At 47.6% G+C, this 27,245-nt stretch overlaps 1 protein-coding gene, 3 long non-coding RNA genes and 1 pseudogene across 55 annotated transcripts in view; 2 read left to right on the top strand and 3 right to left on the bottom strand.

The window, feature by feature from the left end:
- Positions 1-412: 412 nt before the first annotated feature.
- The window catches only part of ATXN2 (ataxin 2), a 151,754-nt gene continuing 124,921 nt past the window's right edge, over positions 413-27,245 (top strand). For all 50 annotated transcript variants that reach the window (XM_077955140.1, XM_077955134.1, XM_077955121.1 and 47 more), the window contains exon 1: positions 413-923. In XM_077955140.1, the coding sequence (XP_077811266.1) occupies positions 697-923 (227 nt within the window). In that variant the 5' untranslated portion in view covers positions 413-696. The remainder of the gene's footprint in view (positions 924-27,245) is intronic.
- LOC144333076 (uncharacterized) lies at positions 10,568-25,675 on the top strand. Its single transcript, XR_013401428.1, has 2 exons — positions 10,568-11,704; positions 25,235-25,675. It is a non-coding gene; the product is annotated as an uncharacterized LOC144333076 (long non-coding RNA).
- LOC144333082 (uncharacterized) overlaps positions 11,792-27,245 on the bottom strand; it is a 31,829-nt gene continuing 16,375 nt past the window's right edge. Inside the window, exon 3 of the long non-coding RNA XR_013401434.1 lies at positions 11,792-12,521. This is a non-coding gene — a long non-coding RNA (uncharacterized LOC144333082). The remainder of the gene's footprint in view (positions 12,522-27,245) is intronic.
- Positions 18,462-19,812, bottom strand: LOC107001016 (interferon-induced transmembrane protein 3 pseudogene; annotated as a pseudogene). The gene has a single exon (XR_001448216.3). The product of XR_001448216.3 is annotated as an interferon-induced transmembrane protein 3 pseudogene (transcript).
- On the bottom strand, positions 20,028-26,779 carry LOC144333091 (uncharacterized). 2 transcript variants are annotated; one of them, XR_013401447.1, is made up of 3 exons: positions 25,271-26,779; positions 20,451-20,772; positions 20,028-20,387 (listed from the first exon to the last, which is right to left on the bottom strand). It is a non-coding gene; the product is annotated as an uncharacterized LOC144333091 (long non-coding RNA). The 2 variants fall into 2 exon arrangements; XR_013401448.1 differs by having other exon boundaries at positions 20,036-20,384; positions 25,271-26,778.

Below are 27,245 nucleotides of genomic sequence, written 5' to 3'. Positions count from 1 at the left end.
AGGGCAGACCCGCCTCGAAGAGGGCGGATCCGGGTAGGGCCCGCGGCCGGGCCCTCAGCCGACCCCCGCGAAAGCGGCCCAGCGCGGCGCCCTCACGTGTCCCTCCCGGCCCCGGGGCCACTCACGTTCTGCTTCCGCCCGACCCCTCCGACTTCCGGTAAAGAGTCCCTACCGCACCTCCGCGCTCCCCCGGCGCCTCGGCGCGCCCGGCCTCCGATGCGCTCAGTGGCCGCAGCTCCTCGGAGTCCCGCGGCGGGCACCCAGTCTCGCCCCTTCGCCGCAGCCAACTGGCCCGGGTGGCGCTCGCTCCAGCGGCCGGCGCAGCGGAACGGGCGGGGCGGCGGTGGCGCGGCCTCTGGACAGTATCCCTCCGCCGCCCCTCCCCCGCCCGGCCCTGGCCCCCCTCCCTCCCGGCAGCGCTCGCCTCCCTCCGCCTCAGACTGTTTTGGTTGCAACGGCAACGGCGGTGGCGCGTTCCGGCCCGGCTCCCCGCAGCTCCTCGGTCTCGGCGGGCCTCCCCGCCCCTTCGTCGTCCTCCTTCTCCCCCGCGGCAGCCCGGGTGCCCCCCCGGCCGCGCCAACCCGCGCCTCCCTGCTCGGCGCCCGCGCGTCCCCGCCGCGCTCCGGCGTCTCCTCGGCGCGCCCGGCTCCCGGCTGTCCCCGCCCGGCGTGCGAGCCGGTGTATGGGCCCCTCACCATGTCGCTGAAGCCCCAGCAGCAGCAGCAGCAGCAGCAACAGCAGCAGCAGCAGCAGCAGCAGCCGCCTGCGGCTGCCAATGTCCGCAAGCCCGGCGGCAGCGGCCTTCTAGCGTCGCCCGCCGCCTCGCCTTCGCCGTCGTCGTCCTCGGTCTCCTCGTCCTCGGCCACGACTCCCTCCTCGGCGGCCGCGGCGACCTCCGGCGGCGGTAGGCCCGGCCTGGGCAGGTGGGTGTCGGCACGCCAGCCCCCTCCGCTCCGGTCCCGGCGTCCCCTCCCCCGCGGCCCGCGCCGCCGTCCCCGCCCCGTGACCCGCCGGGCTGCCCGGGGTGGGCCGGGGGCCGGCAGCGCGAGGGGGACTCGCTTGGGCCTGAGCCCCGAGGCTCTGCCGGGGGGCGCAGCCGGGGTCCTCTAGGATTGTCAGGCTTGTCCAGCCTCCCGCAGCATCCGCGCCCCCTCCCCCAGCGGTCAAGATGGAGGGAGCGGGCGGCCTCCCCTCCCCACGCGTGTTGGGAGGGGTTTTCGGGTAGCGGCGATGGTCAGCCCCGGATCCCCCTTCCCCACGATCCTCCGACCGCAGCGTGGGGATGCTCGGGCAGCGCCCCCACTACCAGTTCAGATGTGAACGTTGGAGGGGTCTAGAGGCTTTGATGTCGTTTTCTGGAACATGTGTCTCCCCCCTCACCCGCCATGGGAGACATCTCGGGAGGGGAGAAGTTAGGTCTGCGTCCCTCGTGCCTGTTAAAGGGGTAGGCACCGGGCTTCTCCGGAATCATCAGGGTCTGTCTGGGCTCTCTCCCCGCCCCCTCCCAGTCCTGGGAAAGATTGGAGGACCAGGTGGAGACAGGTGGGCCTTGGCCCCCGCACCTCTCCGCGTTCGAGTCCGAGGGCGCGGCGGGGGCTCCCGAACTCTCTTGGAATCGTGGGGCTCCGTGTGGCCTCCTGCAACGTTCCGCCCTCCCCCACTTGGGGAAGGGAAGGGGTGGGGAGTGCCCGGCCCCCTCCCGGCCTTCCTCCTTCCCCCGCCAGGCCTCTCCGGCGCGCGGGTGGTGGCCAATCCGCATTGCTGTTCGAGGCCACGGTGGAGAAGGCGCCTCTGAACAGCGGTGGGCGAGGGCCGGACCCAGGCTGGACCGGGGAGATCCGGGGCGGCAGTGCTGGTGGCAGGGGGCGGGCACCCTGCGCAGTTATCCCAACCCCCGCCCCAATTTCGGAAATGCTAGGAGAGAGAGATTGCAGCAGGGGACGTGGTGGGGATCCTGAAGGCAGAAATGCGGGTGTTTACTGGCGTCTTTTTTCCTCCTAAGCTGGGGTTGTGGTAGGGACTGGGGGCTCAGTGTTGTCCCGGCTAGCTGGGTTTGACTCGAGGGTGTGTTTGTGCAGGAGCGCCTGTTGGGGGTGGCGGGTGGTTGTCAGTTCGTATTTCGCGAACTAAGAAAATGCTTAGTGTTCAAAGGGAGAAGCAAACGTCAATAGACTCCATTCCATTGTGGCCGGTGTCCTTAACTTCGGGAGAGCCGCCAGAGCTTACCAAGGGCACGCAAGTCCATTTCCCCTGTGCCTCAAGTCCATCCGTGTTGCAGGCACTGCTGTGCCTTCCTTAGGCCTAGGCCGCCGTCTTGACAGGGCCGGTGACCGGCGTCCTCCTTAAATAGGCATCTTGGGCTTTGGAAGGTGGAATAAGAGGATTTTTCATTCACCTGAGTATTCTTTTTGAAAACACATTTTCAGCAACCCCTTTCCAAAGAATTTTTATTTACAGCAGAAATTCCCCATCAAGAGGAATCAGCTGGTTTTTAAGGAATTCTGCTGCCTTCAAAGGGGGCGGAAACAGTCGGTTGTTTGACTTTACACGCCCCGCCCACCCTTCCCCTTCTGTGAGTCTGAAGCATCCCAAACACTGCTTAGCCAAACTAGTTCAGATGAAGTGATCATTTCCCCAGGTAGAGGGTAAATTCAGTTTCCTTTTTTCGTTGGCATCTAGCAAAAAAATTTAAAATACAATGTTTATAGAAAAGGATGCATTCTGTTTTTACTTTCTTAGGTATTAGCAAGAGATTTGGCAGATATATTCAACATGTTCAAATATATAAACGTTAAAACTAACGTCGTTAAGTTGCATTGACTATGAGGCTTAAAAATTAGACTATAATAGAATTTGCACCTGAGTAGTTGGAGTGATCAAAGATATTTGGAATATTTTAGTACTACAAGGTCTTTTTTTCTGTTCCTTGAGGCTTTACAACAGTTTAAGGTTAATTTAGATTTTTCCGGCCGGGCGCGGTGGCTCAAGCCTGTAATCCCAGCACTTTGGGAGGCCGAGACGGGCGGATCACGAGGTCAGGAGATCGAGACCATCCTGGCTAACACAGTGAAACCCCGTCTCTACTAAAAATACAAAAACTTAGCCGGGCGAGGTGGCAGGCGCCTGTAGTCCCAGCTACTCGGGAGGCTGAGGCAGGAGAATGGCGTGAACCCGGGAGGCGGAGCTTGCAGTGAGCTGAGATCCGGCCACTGCACTCCAGCCTGGGTGACAGAGCGAGACTCCGTCTCAAAAAAAAAAAAAAAAAAAAAAAAAAAAAAAAAAAAAGATTTTTCCTTGCTTTAAGTTCCTTTACTTGAGACCTAAATGGTAGCCCTTATTCTTTTTGATGAATAGGTGAAATTTTGTTTACTGAGTTGGATTTGCATAATGTGAAATTTTATTCTTGTACAGATCGTTAATGTAGTATTACTTTGAATTTGAATCACTTTCCTCCGTTCCTTATAAATAAGTTTCAGCTTCTAGAATCTTCTGACTTATGTTTGTGTGTATCAACAGTGAAAATAAGTTTCTGAGAGCAAGGGTGAAAAAAGAAAACGCAGCATTGGATTTGACAAGTTTCGAGATAGCAAAATATTCTTGAAAGTCTGGAAATTCACATCTGCTTTAAGAAACATCTCATAATTTGACTTCTTGTGTGTGTGAATAGTTTTTCATGACTTTCAGAAGTGATTTATTCTGGCCGGGCGCGGTGGCTCAAGCCTGTAATCCCAGCACTTTGGGAGGCCGAGACGGGCGGATCACGAGGTCAGGAGATTGAGACCATCCTGGCTAACACGGTGAAACCCCATCTCTACTAAAAAATACAAAAAACTAGCGGGGCGAGGTGGCGGGCGCCTGTAGTCCCAGCTACTCGGGAGGCTGAGGCAGGAGAATGGCGTAAACCCGGGAGGCGGAGCTTGCAGTGAGCTGAGATCCGGCCACGGCACTCCAGCCCGGGCTACAGAGCAAGACTCCGTCTCAAAAAAAAAAAAAAAAAAAAAAAAGTGATTTCTTCTATCTTTGTTATACACATGTTTGAAGGTGGCTGTTTTAGGAAAGATAATGTAAGCACAATATTAGAACATAATTTTACTTCAATATAATTCTTTTTTTTTTTTTTTTTTTGAGATGGAATCTCACTCTGTTACAGCCCAGACTGGAGTGCAGTGGCCTGATCTCAGCTCACTGCAGTCTCTGCTTCCTGGGTTCATTCAAGTGATTCTCCGGCCTCAGCTTCCCGAGTAGCTGGGATTACAGGTTTGTGCCACCACACCTGGCTAATTTTTTTGTATTTTTAGTGAGGACGGGATTTTGCCATGTTGGCCAGGCTGGTCTCGAACTCCTGATCTCAAGTCATCCACCTGCCTTGGCCTCCCAAAGTGCTGGGATTACAGGTGTCAGCTACTGCCCCTGGCCAATTTTTGTATTTTTAGTAGAGACGGGGTTTCACCTTGTTGGCCAGGCTGGTCTCAACTCCTCCTGACCTCAAGTGGTCTGCCAGCCTTGGCCTCCCAAAGTGCCAGGATTACAGGCAGACATGAGCCACTGCCCCCAACCATCCGTCTAATTCTTATTTTTGTTTTTTACCTTTTTGTTTTTATGTAGTAGAGGTGATTGTGTATGTTATTTTGTAGTTAGCTTTTTTCTCCTGAACATTGTATTGTAAATGTAAATTTTTTTTTTTTTTTTTTTTGAGACGGAGTCTGTTGCCCAGTCTGGAGTGCAGCGGTATGATCTCAGCTCACTGCAGCCTCTGACTCCTAGGTTGAAGCGATTCTCCCACCTCAGCTTCCTGAGTAGCTGGGTCTACAGGAACATGCCACCATGCTTGACTAATTTTTGTATTTTTAGTAGAGACAGGGTTTCGCCATGTTGGCCTCAAACTCCCAACCTTAGGTGATCCACCCGCCCTTGCCTCTCAAAGTGCTGGGATTACAGGTGTGAGCCACTGCGCCTGGCTGTAAGGTTTTTACTTAACCATTCTATTGTTGGGAATTGGGTTTCCACTTTTTTGTTATAGATAGTGGTGCAGTGAACATTTTTAAATAGCTTTTTGCTTCAGTGTAATTATTTCCTTAGAGAAAGTTCCCAAGAGTGGTTTTACTAGGTCAAAGGGTTTCAGGATTTTGATGGCTTTTGCTAGCAGTGCTCTATTCTTCTTCTTTTTTTTTTTTTTAAGAGACAGAGTCTTGCTCTGTCACCAAGCCTAGAGTGCAGTGGCGCGATCTTGGATCTTGGCTCACTGCAACCTCCTCCTGGGTTCACGCCATTCTCCTGCCTCAGCCTCCCAAGTAACTGGGACTACAGGAGCCTGCCACCATGCCCAGCTAATTTTTTGCATTTTTTAGTAGAGACGGGGTTTCACCATGTTGGCCAGGATGGTCTCGATCTCCTGACGTCATGATCCTCCCGCCTCGGCCTCCCAAAGTGCTGGGATTACAGGTGTGAGCCACTGCGCCCGTCCACGGTGCTCTATTATTCTTTAGAAGACTTGTATTACTTCCAGTGCCAAGAAGGTTGCTCGTCCATAGAATGGTTTCTTTGTAGTTTCTCAAATATTGTGGGGAATTTTCAAAGGAAAAATTGCGTTTTTACTGTCAAGTGCATACATTATTAAGTGCTTTTGTTACTGGATTATTTATGTTTGAGTTTAATTTGGTTCCTCTGAGGATTTTATAAGGTAATATATGTGAAGATGTTTTGAAACCTGTAACCACTGTTATTAATGAGAATACTTGGTTTATCTATTGTTATAGTACTGAGTTAAGTGCAGGAATGAAATTCCTGAGGAACTGTTCTAAAGCTTTGTTGTTGTTGTTAACCTCTCTTTTTCATCTGAAAGTGTTTTTTATTAGCTGCTAGCCTATGACCAAGTTATTTTTGGTAACTTTCATGTAATTTCATGGCACTGTTGGGAATTTTCACTGGTTAACTCATCTTCTCCTTCTTCTACATTCCCTTCCCCATTAAAAATAAAAATAGGGATTTACAATTCTGTTACTCTATTCCTAAACCTAAATAATATGACATTAGAATTGCTTGGGATACAGGATTCAGTGTGAATAAAATATTTTTCTTTTAGTGATTTTCAGCTTAGTATTTTTACTGCTTCTTTCTCTTGAAGCATTGCAACTTAAAAATTGTGCTGTTTAGCCAGGCGCCTGTAATCCCAGTTACTCGGAGGCTGAGGCAGGAGAATCACTTGAGCCCAGGAGGCGGAGGAGGTTGCAGTCAGCTGAGATCGCACCGCTGCACTCCAGCCTGGGAGACAGAGTGAGTTCTGTCTCAAAAAAAAAAAAAAAAAAAAGTGTGCTGTGGTTTAATGTAGTTGTTCATCATGCTTCCATTTAAATTTCAATGAGACCGTTCATCTTTTGCAGTTAAATATCTTGTAGAAGGACCTAAAATATCTACATTGAACATAGCTCTAGTGAAGCATCTATGTACACAGGGTTTTTGGGATTAATCAGTGAACAAAGCAAGTATATTGTCCTTTTGGAGTTTACATTCTAATGTGACTAGGTAGACAATGAGACATTAAATTACCAGCCTGTGTATAATAGTGTATAAGAGCTATGGGATTAGAAGAAAGCAGATTAAAGGTATAGGGAGTGTGGGAAGGGGAATGAGTTACAATTTTAAATGGATTAGGGGGAGCTTCATTGAGGAGCTAACATTTGAGCAAAGATTTGAAGGTCAGGTATTTAGCCATTTGCTTTTTATCTAGATTAATTAGTCTTGTGGCCTCATTAGTAATTTATAAGGTTTAAATGGCATCATCCTTTGTTATTCTTTTATGTGCATATTGATACTAACCATCTCTGAAGTTAGACCAAAAAAGTTAATTGACATTGAGGGTCATTAGAGGTAAATTGTAGATGGCTATTACTAACCAAAGAGGCATGTTTTGTTTTTCTTTTGGGCTTATATATTTTACCTAATTAGTTTAGTTTTTGTTTCAAGTATGTGGAAAAAATAAACTTTTTAAGTTGCCAAAACTTGCATTGGTTTTCTTTTTCTTTTTTTTTAAGAGAAAAAAGTAAGTCTGTAGTTGCTTAAAGATTTCACATTCTGAAACAGTGAAAACATTTATGGGATCAGTCATGGTGTTCCTTTTTTTGGTTAAATGTAAACTTGTATTTTCAGTGTTACTCTAGCGATGGTATATAATTTTACATAAGGGATATTAACTCATATTGTAGCTATATAGTAGCTGTATGTTTTGACTTAAAGGAGGATCTCAAGGCCAGGTGCGGTGGCTCACACCTGTAATCCCAGCACTTTAAGAGACAGAGGCAGGTGGATCATCTGGAGTCAGGAGTTCGAGACTAGCCTGGCCAACATGGTGAAACCCCGTCTCTACTAAAAATAAAAAAATTAGCCAGGCATGGTGGTGGGTGCCTGTAATCCCAGCTTCTTGGGAGGCTGAGGTAGGAGAATTGCTTGAACCCAGGAGGTGGAGGTTGCAGTGAGCCGAAATCATGCCATTGCACTCCAGCCTGGGCAACAGAGTGAGACTCTGTCTCAAAACAAACAAGAAAAAAACAAAGGAGGATCTCATTTTCTTTGTCCTAAATAGCTACAGCTGTGTTAAAACTGTCACCTTAGCAAAGTACAGTTTTTTGCTTTGAAAGGAATTTTAACATTTTAGAAGATTGTCCTCGAGAATTACAATTTTCTTTTTTTTTTTTTTTTTTTTTGAGACGGAGACTCGCTCTGTCGCCCAGGCTGGAGTGCAGTGGCCGGATCTCAGCTCACTGGAAGCTCCGCCTCCCGGGTTCACGCCATTCTCCTGCCTCAGCCTCCCGAGTAGCTGGGACTACAGGCGCCCACCACCGCGCCCGGCTAGTTTTTTGTATTTTTTAGTAGAGATGGGGTTTCACCGTGTTAGCCAGGATGGTCTCGATCTCCTGACCTCGTGATCCGCCCGTCTCGGCCTCCCAAAGTGCTGGGATTACAGGCGTGAGCCACCGCGCCCGGCGAGAATTACAATTTTCTATTTTGACTAGATAGTGATAGTATTTTGATGTTGTGTAAAAGTTAAGCATGAACAAAACCCTACTTTTTTTTTTTAGGTATTTCAAGTAATTGTGACAACTTCAATGGAGATGTAAACAGTTTGTTAAAGGCACACCTGCTACTGTCTTTTTTTTTTTTTGAGGTGGAGTCTTGCTCTGTTGCCCAGGCTGGAGTGCAGTGGCACGATCTCTGCTTACCGCAACCTCTGTCTCCTGGGTTCAAGTGATTCTCCTGCCTCAGCCTCCTAAGTAGCTAGGACTACATGTGCACGCCACCACGCCTGGCTAATTTTTGTATTTTTAGTAGAGATTGGGTTTCACCATGTTGGCCAGGATGGTCTCAAACTCCTGACCTCAGGTGATCCACCCACCTCGGCCTCCCAAAGTGCTGGGATTACAGGGGTGAGCCACCATGCCTGGCTGCTACTGTATCTTTTTAAATGAAAGTACTTGGGTTTTATTTTTTTTTGTTTTTTTTTCTAAGATTATCTGGGTCATCTATGACGTGACTGTTACCATCTCAGGGTTTTTTTTTTTCTTTTTTTTCTAGACGGAGTCTCGCTCTGTCGCCCAGGCTGGAGTACAGTGGTGCCATCTTGGCTCACTGCAACCTCCGCCTCCCAGTTTCACGCCATTTTCCTGCCTCAGCCTCCTGAGTAGCTGCGACTATGGGCGCCCACCACCACGCCTGGCTAATTTTTTGTATTTTTAGTAGAGATGGGGTTTCACCATGTTAGCCAGGATGGTCTTGATCTCCTGACCTCATGATCTTCCCGCCTCGGCCTCCCAAAGTGCTAGGATTACAGGCGTGAGCCCACAATCGACCCATCTAAGGGTTTTTTTGTTTGAGACAGAGTCTTTGTCGCCCGGCTGGAGTGCAGTGGTGTGACCTTGGCTCACTGCAACCTCCGCCTCCGCCTCCGGGGTTGAAGCAATTCTCCTGCCTTAGCCCTCCCGAATAGCTGGGATTACAGGCACCCAACACCATGCCCGGCTAATTTTTGCATTTTTAGTAGTTACGGGGTTTCACTCATGTTGGCCAGGCTGGTCTTGAACTCCTGGCCTCAGGTGATTCCCAAAGTGCTGGGATTACAGGCGTGAGCCTCCCCACCCAGCCTCGTGAGCTAAGGTGTTTTTTTTTTTTTTTTTTTTGAGACAGAGTTTTGCTCTTTCCCAGTTTGGAGTGCAATGGCGCAATCTCAGCTCATTGCAACCTTTGTTTCCCGGGTTCAAGTGATTCTCCTGCCTTAGCCTTCTGAGTAGCTGAGATTACAGGTGCCTGCCACCCCGCGCAGCTAATTTTTGCATTTTTAGTAGAGATGGGGTTTCACCATGTTGGTCAGGCTTGTCTCGAACTCCTGACCTTGGGTGGTCCACCGCCTTGGCCTCCCAAAGTGCTGGGGTTACAGCCGTGAGCCATTGTGCGCGGCCTACTCTGTTTCTCAAAGAACAGTAACATCAACAACAAAAATTCCTAAATCTTAAAAATGGAAGGCAAAAACCCTAAGCTTTGAGAGATTAGGGAACTTGCCCAAAGCAACATTTGTAGGATTTTATTACACCTCTCCATTTATTATTTTTCTTTTAGAGTCAAGGTCTCCCTCTGTCACCCAGGCTGGAGTGCAGCCTCAATCTTCGGGGCTCAAGCATTTCTCCTGCCTTAGCCTCCTGCGTGGCTGGGACTACAGGTACACACCAGCTGGCTAACATTTAAATTTTTTGTAGAGACAGGGTCCTGCCGTGTTGCCCAGATTGGTCTCAAACTCCTGGACTCAAGCAGTCCTCCTGTCTCAGTTTCCCAAAGTGCTGAGATTACAGGTGTGAGCCACTGCACAGTGCCCCCCTCTTTATTTTTATTTTTATTTTTAAATTTTAAGTTCCAGGGCCCCTCCCTTGAAATAAATGGAGACATAATATATACACAAGATCCTGCTGTGTATTTTAAGGCAATGGTCCCCAACCTTTTTGACACTAGGGACCAGTTTTATGGAAGATGGTTTTTCCACAGGGGCAGGGGATGATTTTGAGATGAAACTGTTCTACCGGCCAGGTGCGGTGGCTCACGCCTGTAATCCCAGCACTTTGGGAGGCTGAGGCGGGCGGATCATGAGGTCAGGAGTTCGAGACCATCCTGGTTAACACGGTGAAACCCTGTCTCTACTAAAAATACAAAAAAGTTAGCTGGGCATGTTGGAGGGCGCCAGTAGTCCCAGCTACTGGGGAGGCTGAGGCCAGAGAATGGCATGAAACTCGGGAGGCGGAGCTTGGAGTGAGCCGAGATCGAGCTACTGCACTCCAGCCTGGGGGACAAAGTGAGACCCCGTCTCAAAAAAAAACAAAAACAAAAAAAGAAACTGTTCCACCTCAGATCATTACGCATTTGTTAGGTTCATTCTCATTAAGAGCACACAACCTACATCCTTCGCCATGCGCAGTTCCCAGTAGAGTTTGTGCTCCTGTGAGAGCCTAACACTGCACCTGATCTGACAGGTGGGGCTCAGGTGCTAATGCTCACACAGCTCGTGTTGTGCAGTCTGGTTCCTAACAGGCTTTCTTTTTTTTTTCTTTCTTTTTTTTTTTTTTCCAGACGGAGTCTCACTGTCACCAGACTGGAGTACAGTGATGCCATCTCAGCTCACTGCAACCTCCGCTTCCCAGGTTCAAGTGATTCTCCTGCCTTAGCCTCCCATGTAGCTGGGACTATAGGCGCATGCCACGATGCCCAGTTAATTTTTGTATTTTTAGTAGAGACGGGGTTTCACCATATTGGGCAGGATGGTCTCGATCTCCTGACCTTGTGATCTGCCCAGTGCTGGGATTACAGGCGTGAGCCACTGTGCCCGGCCCCCTAACAGTCTTGTTTTAAGAATACAGTCACGGACGGTCCTTGACCTTCAGGATATCTTTTTGTAACCTTGATTTTGGCTTGCTAAAATAGGAGGTCTATTTTCTTATCTTTGTTTTTAATGTATGTAGTTCTGTACTTATGTGGTGTGAAATCTACTTAAATGTTAAATCCTCGGATATTTATTTATTTTGAGACAGAGTCTCACTCTGTCACCCAGGCTGGAAAGCAGTGGCATGATCTCGGCTCACTGTAACCTCTGCCTCCCAGGTTCAAGTGATTCTCCTGCCTCAGCCTTCTGAGTAGCTGGTATTACAGGCGTGCACCACCACACCTGGCAAAGTTTTGTATTTTTTTGTTTTGTTTAGTAGAGATGGGGTTTCACCATGTTGGCCAGGCTGGTCTTGAACTCCTGACCTTAGGTGATCTGCCTGTCTTGGCCTCCCAAAGTTTTGGGATTACAGGCTTGAGCCACTGGGCCCGGCCTTATTTATTTTTTGAGACGGGGTCTAGCTCTGTCGCCCAGGAGGGAGTGCAGTGGCATCATCATGGCTCATTGCAACCTCAAGTTCTCAGGCCCAGGTGATCCTCTCCCATCTCAGCCTCCTGAGTATCTGAGACCACAGGCATGTGCCACCATGCCCAGCAAAATTTTTGTTTGACTCTGTTGCCCAGGCTGAAGTGCAGTGGCAGGATCTCGGCTCACTGCAATCTCTGCCTCCTGGGTTCAAGTGATTCTCATGCCTCAGCCTCCTGAGTAGCTGGGATTATAGGCATGTACCCCCACACCTGGCTAATTTTTTTTGTTATTGGTAGAGATGGGGTTTCATCATGTTGGTCAGTCTGGTCTTCAACCCCGACCTCAGGTGATCCACCTACCTTGGCCTCCCAAAGTGTTGGAATTACAGGCGTAAGCCCCTGCGCGTGGCTTTTTTTTTTTTTTTTTTTTTTTTTTGTAGGGACAGAGGTTTTAACTTGTTGCCCAGGATGGCCTTGAATTCCTGACCTCAAACAATTTGCCCTCCTTGGCTTCCCAAGGTGCTGGGATTACAGGTGTGAGCCACTATGCCTGGCTGATTTAAATTATTATTATTATTTGTGTGTGCGTGTGTTGCGGGGTGTCATCCTGTCACCCAGGCCGGAATGCAGTGGTGTGATCTCGGCTCACTGCAACCTCTGCCTCCATAGTTCAAGTGATTGTCCTGCCTCAGCCTCCCGAGTAGCTGGGATTATAGGTGTGTGCCACCACGCCTGGCTAATTTTTGTATTTTTAGTAGAGATGGGGTTTCATCATGTTGGCCAGGCTGGTCTTGGACTCCTGACCTTAGGTGATCCAACTGCCTCGGCCTTCCAAAGTGCTGGGATTACAGGAGTGAGCCACCGTGACCGGCTTGGTTTAGTTTTTGTTTTTATTGTTTTTTTTGAGACGGAGTCTCGCTCTGTCACCCAGGCTGGAGTGCAGTGGTGCCATCTTGGCTCACTGCAAGCTCCGCCCCCCAAGTTCATGCCATCCTTCTGCCTCAGCGTCCCGAGTAGCTGGGACTACAGGTGCCCGCCACCATGCTTGGCTAATTTTTTTTTGTGTATTTTTAGTAGAGACGGGGTTTCACTGTGTTAGCCAGGATGGTCTTGATCTCCTGACCTCATGATCCGCCTGCCTCGGCTTCCCAAAGTGCTGGGATTACAGGCATGAGCCACCATGCCTGGCCTGGTTTAGTATTTTTATGAGTCTGGGTTGTTAATTAAAACTTGTCACAGCTGTTAACCTTAACTTTTTATTTTTTATTTTTATTTTTTTTGAGACGGAGTCTCGCTTTGTCGCCCAGGCTGGAGTGCAGTGGCGCCATCTCGGCTCACTACAGTCTCTGCCTCCTGGGTTAAAGACATTTTTCTGCCTCAGCCTCCTGAGTAGCTGGGACTACAGGCATGCGCCATCTCGCCCAGCTAATTTTTGTATTTTAGTAGAGACTGGGTTTCACCATATTGGCCAGGTTGGTCTCAAACTCCTGGCCTCGAGTGATCCACCTGCCTCAGCCTCCCACGCCTGGCAACCTTGACTTTTTATTTGCTGGTAATTATCTGTGTTTGCATTCATGTGAAAATTTGAAATTCTCATTAACGTTTAACGATACTTACATAGATTGCTTGTAATTTAAACCCTGAAGTTGTGTCAAGTGACTATAAAATGTCAATTTCTTTTATTTATTTATTTATTTATTTATTTTCGTGACAGGATCTGACTCTGTTGCTAAGGCCGGAGTGCAGTGCTGCAAATATGGCTCACTGCAACCTCTGTCTCCCGGGTTCAAGCCATCCTCCCACCTCAGCCTCCTGAGTAGTTGGAACTACTGGTGTGCCCCACAGTGCCTGCCTGGTTTTTTTGTATTTTCAGTAGATGTGGAGTTTTGACATGTTGATCTTGAAATCATAGCCTCGAGTGATCCACCCACCTAGGCCTCCTAACATGCTGGTGTTACAGGCGTGAGCCACTGTGTCCAGCCCGAAAATGTCAGTTTTGTGCCATGATTAATAGCTAACTACATTTTGGGAATGGAATAAAATGTCATTCTGTAATGAAGTCTTTTTAAAACTCATTAGTTGTGGTATGAGGCTTGTTGGCAATATAAGTGAACATGGTTTATTTTTATTAACTGTATCAGAGCTTTAGAATATTGGTCTCCTGAAGCCATTGCCTTGAGAGGCTTTATTGAACTGTGTTGCCAATGATCAAAATTTTTTTTTTTTTCTTTTTTTGAGACTGGATCTTACCCTGTTGGCCAGGTTGGAGTATAGTGGTATGGTCATGGCTCATTTGCAGCCTCAACATCCTGGGCTCAAGCAGTCCTCCTACCTCAGTCTCCTGAGTAGCTGGAACTACAGGTACATGCAGCCATGCCCGGTTTTTGTATATTTTGGAGAGACAGGGTTTAGCCGTGTTGCCCAGGCTGGTCTCAAACTCTTAAATTCAAGTGATCCATCCACCTAGTTTTCCCAAAGTGCTTTAATTACATGCGTGAGGCACCGTGGCTAGCCAGGTCAAATATTTTTCGTTGACATTTTTCATATTGCTTTTTAAAGTCATGTTAAAATGTTCTTAATAATTTTTCTAAGTGGAATTAATCTTGATTATAATTTTAGTTTTTTATAAAGGGCTGGTTTTGAAACACGTACTGACTGCATTTTTCTTTTCGGGTTTATAAACATTTATTGTGGACTTTGTGCAGTTAACTATTTTCATTCCTGAAACGCATTTGGAAATCAGGAATTAAAGACTAAATGTCTTTTCACTGAAGCTTGAGCAAATTATAGAAAGGAGAGGTTTTTTTTTTTTGTTTTTTTTGTTTTTTTTTTTTGGTAGAAATGGGGGTCTTGTTATGTTGCTCAGACTGGCCTCCAACTCCTGGGCCTAAACTCCTCCTGCTTCAGCCTCTGGTCTGGAGAGTTCTTTATGGCCTCTTTGAGAACTTACTTTTACTTTACACATGATTCTATCTAGCTTTCTTTTGTGATATACATATTGGCAGCAAGTAGAAAAGTAATATTTTCAGAGGCAGATATATTAACCACAATGAGAAATAACAGTAGCGTGATAGAAAGTTGAAAGACTTGGCTGGGCACGGTGGATCACTTGAGGTCAGGAGTTTGAGACCAGTCTGGCCAATGTGGTGAAACCCTGACTCTACTAAAAAACAGAAAAAGGGCTGGGCTTGGTGGCTCACCCCTGTAATTCCAGCACTTTGGGAGGCTGAGGAGGGCACATCACAAGGTCAAGAGGTTGAGACCATCCTGGCCAACAGGGTGAAACCCCATCTCTACTAAAAATACAAAAAAATTAGCTGGGCGTAGTGGTGCATGTCTATAATCCCAGCTACTCAGGAGGCTGAGGCAGGAGAATTGCTTGAACCCAGGAGGCAGAGGTTGCAGTGAGCCGAGATTGGGCCACTGTACTCTAGCCTAGCGACAGAGGGAGACTCTGTCTCAAAAAAAAAAAAAAAAAAGAATAAAGCTGGGCGTGGGGCAGGACGTGCGCCTGTAATCCCAGCTACTTGGGAGGTTGAAGCAGGAGAATCGCTTGAACCTCAGAGTCGAAGGTTGCAGTGAGCTCAGATTCAGATTGTGTCACTGTGTCCCAGCCTGGGTGACAGAGCGAGACTCTCTGAAAAATACAAAAAACACATTTGGAAGACTGATGGCTGGGCATTGTGTCTCACACCTGTAATTCCAACACTTTGGGAGGCTGAAGCAGGCAGATTACCTGAGCCCAGGAGTGCAGGTCCAGCCTGGGCAACAAAGGCAATCCCCGTCTCAACAAAAAATATTTATACTAAAAATTTAGCTGGGCGTGGTCATGCACGTCTGTAGTCTCAGCTACTTGGGAGGCCGAGGCGAGTGGTTCACTTGAGTCTGGATGTTGAAGTGAGCCGTGATTGCACCAGTGCACTCCAGCCTGGGCATTAAAATGAGACCCTGTCTCAAAAAACAAAACAAAGAGACTGGAGAATTACTAAAAAAAGGACACAAGAGCTCAAAAAATACACCATTCTGGGAGGTTTTTTTTTGTTGTTGTTTTTGAGATGGAGTTTCGCTCTTGTCACCCAGGCTAGAGTGCAGTGGCACCATCTCCTCTCACTGTAGCTCTGCCTTCCGGGTTCAAGCAGTTCTCCTGCCTCAGACTTCTGAGTAGCTGAGATTACAGACGTTGGTCACCATGCCCGGCTAATTTTTGTATTTTTAGTAGAGACGGGGTTTCCCCACATTGGCCAGGCTGGTCTTGAACTCCTGATCTCAGGTGATCTGCCTGCCTCAGCCTCCCAAAATGCTGGGACCACAGGCGTGAGCCAATGCACCTGGCTTTTTTTTTTTTTTTTTTGAGACAGAGTCTCGCTGTGTCGCCCAGACTGGGGTGCAGTGGCGCGATCTCGGCTCATTGCAAGCTCCACCTCCCGGGTTCACGCCATTCTCCCGCCTCAGCCTCCGAGTAGCTGGGACTACAGGCGCCCACCACCACGCCAGGCTAGTTTTTTGTATTTTTGGTAGAGACGGGGTTTCACCATGTTAGCCAGGTTGGTCTCGATCTCCTGACCTCGTGATCCACCCGCCTCAGCCTCCCAAAGTGCTGGGATTACAGGCTTGAGCCACCGTGCCCGGCCAACACCTGGCTTTTTTTTTGACATAGAATCTTGCTCTGTTGCCCAGGCTGGAGTGCAGTAGTACAATCTTGGCTCACTGCAACCTCTGCCTCCCAGCTTCAAGCGATTCTCCTGCCTCTGCCTCCTGAGTAGCTGGGATTACAGGTGCCCGCCACCACACACGGCTAATTTTTGTATTTTTGGTAGAGATGGGGTTTTGCCATTTTGGACAGTCTGGTCTTGAACTCCTGACCTCAGGTGATCCACCCACCTAGGCCTCCCAAAGTGCTGGGATTACAGGCATGAGCCATCACTCCTGGCCTGGGAGTTTTGACTAAGTTTGTAGCTGTATACTTTAGGCCCTAAGGGCACTACTGTTTTATAGCACAATGTAGTTAATTAATGTGCTCATAATGGTGACTCATAACGCCAGGTTAAATGATTTTTTTATATCTCCCAGAGAAGTATTTTTCAATCGGCGGGTCATGACCCCTTAGTAGATTGTGAAATTACATTAGTGGATTATGACAAGCATTTTTAGAAAAATGAATAGGAAGTGTTAGGACACACTGCATTATTGAAATAATTGTTTTTGAGATGGCGTTTCACTCTTAGTTGCCGAGGCTGGAGTGCAGTGGCCCAGTCTGCCTCCTGGATTCAAGCAGTTCTCCTGCCTCAGCCTCCTGATTAGCTGGGATTACAGACATGGGCCACCACGCCTGGCTAATTTTGTAGTTTAGTAGAGACAGGGTTTCTCCTTGTTGGTCAGGCTGGTCTCGAACTCCTGACCTCAGGTGATCCACCTTCCTCGGCCTTCCAAAGTGCTGGGATTACAGGCGTGAGCTATCATGCCTGACCTAATTTTTGTATTTTTAGTAGAGATGGGGTTTCACCATGTTGGCCAGGATGGTCTTGATCTCTTGACCTTGGAATCCACCTGCCTCAGCTTCCCAAAGTGCTGGGATTACAGGTGTGAGCCACTGCGCCCAGCTGCCAAGAATTGTTTTAAGCTTTGGTTTGAGTTAATGTATATATACTGCATTGTAATTCAAAATGTAGTTTTTGGCCAACTCTAGGCACATTGCCTATGGACTAGTCCTGCTCTGCCTTGAGCAGCAGTGGTTCAATTAATTTTTTTTTTTTTTTCCTTTTTTTGAGACAGGGTCTTTGTCACCAAGGCTAGAATGCAGTGGTGCAGTCTCGGCTCACTGCAACCTCTGTCTCCTGGGCTCAAGCGATCCTCCCACCTCAGCCTCCTGAGTGACTGGGACTACAGGAGCACGCCCCCATGCCTGGCTAATTTTTGTATTTTTTGTAGAGATGGGGTTTTGCCATGTTGTTCAGGCTGGTCTTGAACTCTGGAGCTCAGGTGATCCACCCACCTTGGCATTCAGAAATGCTGGGATTACAGGGATGTGCCACCGCACCTAGCCCAAAATTTTTTAAAGTAATTTTTTATTGATACAGTCAGAAAGTTACTGCTTTAGAGCTACAGAAATGCAGTTAAAGGTTTGAGGAAGAGTTTTGAGGTTATATCTAAGCTAGGGTTGTCAGATTTGGCAAATAAAAATACAAGACACTCAGTTAAATTTGAATTTTTGATGAACATTGACTAATTTTTTAGTATAATTGTGTATCAAATTGCATAGAAGAAAGTTACTTATCTAAAGTTGAAATTTAACTGAGCATCTTGTATTTTATCTGGCAGCTCCAGTCTAAGCTGGAATCATGGCTCACTCTTTTTTTTTTTTTTTTTCCAGTCGTAGTCTTGCTGTGTTGCCCAGGCTGGAGTGCAATGGTGTGATCTTGGCTCACTGCAACCTCAGCCTCCTGGGTTCAAGTGATTCTCCTGCCTCAGTCTCCCAAATAGTTGGGATTACAAGGACCCACCACCATGCCCAGCTAATTTTTGTGTTTTTAGTAGAGACAGGGTTTTGCCATGTTGTTCAGGCTGGTCTTGAACTCCTGACCTCAGGTGGTCCGCCCGCCTCGGCCTCCCAACGTGTTGGGATTACAGGCATCAGCTACCGCTCCCGGCCATGGTTCACTCTTTAGTAATTAAATTTAAGTTCTATGAAAGCAGGAACTTTGTTTTATTCACTATTGATTGTATCCCTGTTTCTTGGATGGTTGGCACTTACTACTTGGTCAGAAGTTTGGGCAAGTTACTCAGCCGCTCTCAGGCTTAGTTTATTTATTAAAAGAGAAAGAATTCCTTCCTTGGCTGGGCATGGTGGCTCATGCCTGTAATCCCAGCACTTTGGGAGGCCGTGGCGGGCGGATCATGAGGTCAGGAGATCAAGACCAACCTGGCCAACATGGTGAAAACTCATCTCTACTAAAATACAAAAAATTAGCTGGGCGTGGTGGTATGCATCTGTAGTCCCGGCTACTTGGGAGGCTGAGGCAGGGGAATCGCTTGAACCCAGGAGGTGGAGGTTGCAGTGAGCCGAGATCGCGCCACTGCACTCCAGCCTGGGTGACAGAGCGTGTCTCTGTCTCGGAAAAAAAAAAAGGGAAACAATACCTTCTTTATAAAGTGAGATACTAAAGTCTTAATATTTTCTGTTTTTATGTATTCATTTTTTGAGATGGGATCTTGCATTATTGCCCAGGTTGGAGTACAGTATTGCGATCATGGCTTATTGCAGCCTCAAGTGATCCTCCCGTCTCAGCCTCCTGAGTAGCTGGGACCACAGGCACATGCACCATTACACCCTTCAATTTTTTTTTTTGTTTTCTTGTTTTGTTTTGGAGACACTGTCTCGCTCTGTCACCCAGGCTGGAGTGCGGTGGTGCAATTTCTGCTCACTCCAACCTCCACCTCCCGAGTTCAAGCAGTTCTCATGCTTCATCCTCCTGAGTAGCTTGGTAACACATGCGTGCACCATCATGCCTGGTTAATTTTTTGTATTTTTAGTAGAGACAGGGTCTTACCATGTTGCCCAGGTTGGCCTCAAACTCTTGAGCTCAAGTGATCTGCCTGCCTTGGCCTCCCAAAGTGCTGCTCCCTACAATTTAAAAAATTTTTTGTAGAGACAGTCTCACTGTTACCCAGGCTGGTTTTGAACTTCTGCCCTCAAGTAGTCCTCTTGCCTTGGCCTCCCAAAGTGTTGGGGTTAAGGCTGTGAGCCAGCACACTCAGCCTAGATTATTCTTATGTTCTGTTCTTGGCACATAGTAGATGTTCAACAATGTAGAGTCAAACACATTTGGAGTTGAAATGACTCTAGTGTTTGTTTTGTTTTTTTTTTTTAACCAGAAACACGAGCACTTTATTGAATGCCATTGTAGAAAAGTGTGTGAGGATAAAGGGCTGATACAGGACTTGGCTTTGGGGGCAGGGCGAGGAATGGAAGGTGGAGTATGTGGGATTCAGATCATGGGCAGAGCTCCTGGCCTAGATGATGCCTCCTGATCTATTGATAGACATGAAAGATCAACACTAGGATGATGATGAGCAGAATGGTCATGATGATGTGCACAGTCAGGTCCCAGATGTTCAGGCACTTGGCGGTGGAGGTGTAGGCCTGGGCCCTGGTCAGGTCGCCAACCATTTTCCTGTCCCTAGACTTCACAGAGTAGACCAGTGCTATGAAGCCCAGGCAGCAGGAGTTCATGAAGTAGGTGTTGAACAGGGACCAGACAACATGGTCGGGCATGGAGTTCTTGCTGTGGATGTAGATCATGGTGGACATCAGGGGAGCATGGTTGTGGGGCACCCCCAGCACAGCCACCTCTTGCTCCTCCTTGAGCATCTCATAGTTAGGGGGATGGCCGATGTTGGTGGGAGTGAAGAGGTTTGGACAGTGTGGTTCATGGTGTCCAGGGAAGACCAGCTGTGGTCGGGTTGCTGGGCTGGTTCTCAGTGGGCCCCTCCCTTTGCCTGATAGTTTGGATTTCTCTGGCTCTGGTGGTTTTTTAGTACTCATTCTATTTACAGGTGAATAAATTGAGACCAAGAGGGTTATTTGCCAGAGTATCTCATCATTGGCTGCATAACTGACATTAGAATCTGATGTACTTCTATTTCTAATACATTGCTTTTTTTTTTTTTTTTTTTTTTTTTGAGATGGAGTCTCGCTCTGTTGCCGAGACTGGAGTGCCGTGGTGCAATCTTGACTCATTGCAACCTCCCTCTCCCAGGTTCAAGCTATTCCCCTGTCTTAGCCTCCCAAGTAGCTGGTACTACAGGCACCTGCCACCATGGTCAGCTAAGTTTTATATTTTAGTAGAGACGGGGTATCAACATGTTGGCCAGGCTGGTCTCGAACTCATGACCTTAGGTGATCCACCTGCCTCGGCCTCCCAAAGTGCTGGGATTACAGTCATCAGCCACCACGCCTGGCCTTTCACTGTCATTTTTCTTTTTCTTCATCCTTCCTTTCCTTTCTTCTTTTCTCCCCTCCCTGCTGCCTCCTCCCCTCACTCCCTCCCCCCCTTCCTTCCTTTCTCTACCTCTTTTTATTTCTTCTTTTATTTTTCTTTCTCTGTCTCTCCCACCCCTTCCTCTCTCCCCCACCCCCCACCTACTCTCTCCCCCTGCCGTTTTGTTCCTAAGAGACAGGGTCTTATTATGTTGCTCAGGCTGACCTTTAACTCCTGAGCCCAGATGATTCTGCCTCCTGAGTAGCTGGGACTACACCCACCTCCCATTGTCATCTTTTGTTTTTTTGGAGACAGAGTCTTTCTCTGTTGCTCAGGGTGGAGTGTAGTGGCACGATCATAGCTTACTGTAACTGTGTAACCTCGAATTCTTGGGCTCAAGCATTCATCCCACCTCAGCTTGCTGAGTACCTGGCCTGGGGCTACAGGTGTGTATCACCATGTCCAGCTAATTTCTTCCCCCGCACCCCCCCCCCGACAGGATCTTGCTCTGTTGCCCAGGCTGGTGTCGAACTCCTGGGCTCAAGTGAACCTCCTACCTTGGCTTTCCAAAGTGTTGGAAGGGATTACAGGCATAAGCCACTGCACCCAGCCTCCTCTTTCTTCCCATTTAACTCCTAACCACACCGAACTTTCTGTCTGCAGAGAGGAGCATTGGTCAACAGTTCACAAAATGGCTAGGCATGATGGCGTGCACCCATAGTCCCAGCTACTTGGGGAGCTGAGGTGGGAGGATCGCTGGAGCCTGGGAGTTCAAGGCGCTGGGCAACACAGCAAGATGTCATCTCTGGCCGGGCCTGGTGGCTCACACCTGTAATCCCAGCACTTTGGGAGGCTGAGGTGGGTGGATCACCGGAGGTCAGGAGTTCAAGACCAGCCTGGCCAACATGGTGAGACCCCCATGTCTACTAAAAATACAAAAATTAGCTGGGCACAGTGGCGCGCTCCTGTAATCCCAGCTACTCGAGGGGGCTGAGACAGGAGAATCGCTTGAACCCAGGAGGCAGAGGTTGCAGTGAGCCAAGATGGAGCCACTGCACTCCAGCCTGGGTGACATAGTGAGACTCTGTCTCAAAATAAAAGGAAGTCATCTGTACTATTGCATGTTACTCAGTAGTTTCTTTCTCTTTATTGTTGAGTAGTAGTCTATTATATGCATGTACCAGTTTGTTCATCTACTGGTGGACATTGAGTTAGCAGGTTTTGGCTATTAAAAATAAAGCTGGAGGCCAGGTGCGATGTCTCACGCCTATAGTCCCAGCACTTTGGGAGGCCGAGGCAGGCGGATCATCTAAGGTTGGGAGTTTGAGACCAGCCTGACTGACATGGAGAAACCCCATCTCTACTAAAAATATGAAGTTAGCCAGGCGTGGTGGCGCATGCCTGTAAACCCAGTCAGGAGGCTGAGGCAATAGAATTGCTTGAACCCGGGAGGTGGAGGTTGCAGTCAGCTGAGATTGCACCATTGCACACTCCAGCCTGGGCAACAAGAGCGAAACTCTTGTCTCAAAAAAAAAAAAGAAAGACAAAAATAAAGCTGGTGTGAATATTTATGTACAAGTTTTGTGTGAACATACGATTTTATTTCTCTTGGTTGGCATGCATGGAAATGAGATTGCTGGGTTTTGTGGAAAGTGTTTATTTTTCCAGGGTACATATAATCCTGTGAGTGTTTATTTAATTTTAAAAGTAATTGCTAAACTGTTTGCTAAAGTGACTGTACTATATTTTCTTCCCCTAACAGTGTATTAATTTTTTTTTTTTTTTTTTTTTGAGACAGGGTCTTGCTCTGTCATCCAGGGTGGAGTGCAGTGGTGCGATATTGTCTTACTGCAACATTGACCTCCTGGGCTCAAATGATCCTCCTGCCTCAGCCTCCTGGCTGGGACCACAGGTGTGTACCACCACACCTGGTAATTTGCTTTGATTTTTAGTAGAGAAGAGGTCTCACTATGTTGCCCTGACTGGTGTTGAACTCTTGGGCTCAAGTGATTCGTCTACCTCAGCCTCCCAAAGTGCTGGGATTACACGAGTTAACCACTGTGCCTGGCCTCATTGTGGGTTTCTTTTGCATTTCCCTAATGCAAAGTGATATTGAGCATCTTTTCATGTGTTTATTTGACATTCATACCATCTTTGGTGATGAGAAACTGTGTTTATGCATTGCTTAATGATGGGGATGTGTTGTGAGAAATTTTTTAGGTGATCACATCATTGTGCAAATATAGAGTATACTTACACAAGCCTAGATGGTATACCTACTACACACATAGGCTGTGGTACACAGTATTACTCTTAGGCTACAAATCTATATAGCATGTTACTGTACTGAATATTGTTGGCAGTGGTAACATAATGTTAAGTATTTATGTATCTAAACATATCTAAACATAGAAAAGGTAAGTAAAAATACAGCATAGAAGATAGAAGTGGTATATCTGAATAGGTCACTTACCATGAATGGAGCTTGCGGGACAGGAAGTTGCTTGGGATGAGTCATTGTATGAGTGGTGTGTGAATGTGCAGGCCTAGGACATTACTGTATACTACCATAGATGAACACTGTACAGTTAGGATACACTAAATTGATAAATATCTTTCTTAGTTTGTTTTTTGAGACAGAGTCTTGCTCTGTCGCCCAGGCTGGAATGCAGTGGCATTATCTCCGCTCACTGCAGTCTTGGCCTCCCAGATTCAAGCGACTATTCTGCCTCAGCCTCCTGAATAGCTGGGATTACAGGTGTGTGCCACCACACCCGACTAATTTTTGTGTTTTTAGTAGAGATGGGGTTTCACCATGTTGGCCAGGCTGGTCTCGAACTTCTGACCTCAGGTGATCCACCTGCTGCGGCCTCCCAAAGTGCTGGGATTACAGATGTGAGCCACCGCACCTGGCCAGAGATGAGGTCTTGCTGTGTTGCCCAGGGCATTGAACTCCTGGGCTCCAGCAATCCTTCCACCTCAGCTTCTCAAGAAGCTGGGACTGTGGGTGCACACCATCATGCCTAGCCGTTTTGTGAACTCTTGACCAGTACTCTCTGCAGACAGAAAGTTCAGTGTGGTTAGGAGTTAAGACTTGTAACCTCTGACTTCAAGTGAGCTACCCACCTTGACCTCCCAAAGTGCTGGGATTACAGGTGTGAGCCACTGTGCCTGGTCAAAAATACCTTTCTTTAAGAATAAATTTAATTTAACTTACTAGTTGATCATTGTATATAGGTCTGTTGTTAACTGAAACATGCAGTGCATGTCTTTATTTGGGATCTGACTTATGTGGAAGTATTTGCATTATCTTCCTTCTAGATTTAGAGCATCTTGACAGTAGGAACAAGTGCCTTGTACAACTTTGTATGCTTAGTAAGTTATCAATTTGCTGTGGCCAGGTGCAGTGGCTCACGCCTTTAATAATCCCAGCACTTTGGGAGGCCGAGGCGGGCAGATCCCCTGAGGTCAGGAGTTCAAGACCAGCGTGGCCAACATGGTGAAACCCCGTGTTTGTTTGTTTGTTTATTTATTTATTTTTGAGATGGAGTTCACTCTGTCGCCCAGGCTGGAGTGCAGTGGCGCAATCTCGGCTCACTGCAACTTCCGACTCCTGGTTTCACGCCATCTCCTGCCTCAGCAGGAGTGGGACTACAGCCACCTGCCACCACGCCTGGCTAATTTTTTGTATTTTTAGTAGAGACTGGGTTTCACTGTGTTAGCCAGGATGGTCTCAATCTCCTGACCTTGTGATCCACCCGCCTCGGCCTCCCGAAGTGCTGAAATTACAGGCATGAGCCACTGCGCCTGGCCTACCCTGTGTTTATTAAAAATACAGAAATTGGCTATTTGTGGTGGCACACCTATAGTCTCAGTGACTCAGAAGGTTGAGGCAGGAGATTCTCTTTTTTTTTTTTTTTTTTGAGACGGAGTCTCGCTGTCGCCCAGGCTGGAGTGCAGTGGCGCAATCTCGGCTCACTGCAAGCTCCGCCTCCCGGGTTCACGCCATTCTCCTGCCTCAGCCTCCCGAGTAGCTGGGACTACAGGCGCCCGCCCCTGCGCCCGGCTAATTTTTTCTATTTTTAGTAGAGACGGGGTTTCACCATGGTCTCGATCTCCTGACCTTGTGATCCGCCCACCTCGGCCTCCCAAAGTGCTGGGATTACAGGCGTGAGCCACCACGCCCGGCCAGGAGATTCTCTTGAACCCAGGAGGCAGTGAGCAGAGATCGTGCCAGGGGACTTCAGCCTGGGCGACAGAACGAGACTGCGTCTCAAAATAATAATAATAATTTGTTGAATATGTGACTATTGGTTTTATTTTTATTTTTTGAGCTGGAGTCTCGCTGTGTTGCCCAGGCTGAAGTACAGTGGTGTGCAGTGGTGCAATCTTAGCTCACTGCAACCTCTGCCTCCTGGGTTCAGGTGATTCTTCTGTTTCAGCCTCCCGAGTAGCTGAGACTACAGGCATGCACTCCTGTGCCTGACTAATTTTTGTATTTTTAGTAGAAATGGGGTTTCACCATGTTGGTCAGCCTTGTCTCGAACTCCTAGTCTCAAGTGATCTGCCTACCTCGACCTTCCAAAGAGGTGGGATTATAGGTGTGAGCCATGGTGCCCAGCCAGACTATTGGTTTTGTTTTGTTTTACTTTATTTTATTTTACTTTATTTATTTTAAGATGGAGTTTGTTTCTCTCTTGTCGCCCAGGCTGGAGTGCAGTGGCATGATCTCAGCTTACTGCAACCTCCGCCTCCCAGGTTCAAGCGATTCTCCTGCCTCAGCCTCCTAAGTAGCTGGGATTACAGGCACCCACCACCGTGCCTTGCTAATTTTTGTATTTTCAGTAGAAATGGGGTTTCACCATCTTGGCCAGACTGTTCTCAAACTCCTGACCTAGTGATCCACCCACCTCGGCCTCCCAAAGTGCTGGGATTACGGGCGTGAGCCATCGTGCCCGGCTGTTGGTTTTATTATTAGGCAGTAGGAGTTGACCCTGTCAAGAAAAAGCTGTCATGTAGAAAGCATGGCATTTAGAGGCATACCACGTTTAATTCCCTACCCTTTTTTTTATTTTTGGTATACCTCCTGCTTGTGAGGCTTGGGAATACAGTAGTGAATAAGCCAGATGAGGTCTCTCTCTTTCTGGAGCTTATGTGATAGTATAGACTAGACAGAAAGTTCACATTACCCCTGCCACCTTATGGTATTGAGGTGTTTGAGATGGTACTGTTTACTTCTGCCTCATAAAATCTTAAAAGGAGTTCTTTTAGATGAAGAGAAAAACAAAACAAAACAAAACCAGAAAAAAGAAAAACCATCTGAAGAATGGGTCTGGGTCATGTCTGTAAACCTCCCCACGCCATGGGGAGACTGAAGTGGGAAGGGTCAGGAGTTCAAGATCAGGCTGAGAAACATAACAAGACCCCATCTCTACAAAAAATATTTTTTAATTAATGGGGGATGGCAGCACACACCTGTAATTTCAGCTACTCACGAGGCTGAAGCGAGAGGATTGTTTGAGCCCAGGAGTTCAAGATTGCAGAAGCTATGGTCACATCACTGCGTTCCAGCCCCTCTCATCAGCAGTCTGGTATGTTGCTAAGGGTCTTGTTCTTTTTAGTGCTTCAGGGACAGCCACTGGCTAGGCACAAAAATAAGTATGTTTGAGAAGCTTTCTGACCTCAGCTTGTAAAAATTGATTAGGGTCATAATTAAAAAGGAGGGAAACAGGATTGAGTGGACCAGGCCCTACCCTGAGTTTATTCTCCCAGGACATACATAATCTCATGTGATTACCACATAGCCCTGTTAGATCATCCGTTATCCTGTCCCCATTTTACCCATGAGGAAATGAAGGCCCAGAGAGGTTAAGTGACCTATTCAGATTCACTCAGAAAGTGGCAGAGATGGAATGAATGAGTTACTATCATTGTGTTTTGGATCTCTGAAAGGTATATGCAAGTGAGAACAGGACAAGAAAACTAGTGATGGTATTAAAAAATGTTATGATTAGTTTCTTTTAATCAGTCAGGAACTTGAGTCACTAGCTTCTCTGGGTGAAGGACTATACTTCAACAATGTGAAAAATGGAAAGAAATGAGGAATTTTCGCTAGATGCAGTGGCTCACACCTATAATTCTAGCACTTTGGGAGGCCAAGGGAAGAGGACTGTTTGAGCTCAGGAATTCAAGACCAGCCTAGGCAACATAGTGAGGTCCCATCTCTACAAAAATAAATTAGCTGGGCATGGTGGTGGATGTCTATAGTCTCAGCTACTTGGGAGGCTGAGTCAGGAGGGTCACTTGAACCCAGGAATTCGAGGTTGCAGTGAGCTATGATTGAGCCACTGTTTACCATCCCAGGTGACAGAGACCCTATCCCCCCACTGCCAAAAAAAAGGGAAGAAATAAAGAAAACGAGGAATTTACATTTGTGACAGATAGGGAATTTAGTTATTCATAGTCTATAAATGCTATAGGAAGTCTCCATACTTTTTTTTTTTTTGGAGACAGAGTCTTGCTCTGTTGCCCAGGCTAGAGTGCAGTGGTGCGATCTCGGCTCACTACAAGCCCTGTCTCTCGGGTTCACGCCATTCTCCTGCCTCCGCCTCCCGAGTAGCTGGGACTACAGGCGCCCGCCACCGCACCCAGCTAATTTTTTGTATTTTTAGTAGAGGTGGGGTTTCACCGTGGTCTCGATCTTCTGACCTCGTGATCTGCCTGCCTTGGCCTCCCAAAGTGCTGGGATTACAGGCGTGAACCACCGCACCCGGCTGGAAGTCTCCATACTTTTTAACCCAATCTAAAAGGGTGAGGAAATATATAAGAATGTCTATTGATTATTAAAATTTTTTCTATATAAAACATTTTAGAAAAAAACTAGCA

The sequence above is a fragment of the Macaca mulatta genome, chromosome 11 (assembly GCF_049350105.2).
Source record: "Macaca mulatta isolate MMU2019108-1 chromosome 11, T2T-MMU8v2.0, whole genome shotgun sequence".
Lineage (NCBI taxonomy): Eukaryota > Metazoa > Chordata > Mammalia > Primates > Cercopithecidae > Macaca > Macaca mulatta.
Note: the sequence above shows the minus strand (reverse complement) of the source record. Positions and strands in the feature narration are given on the sequence as shown.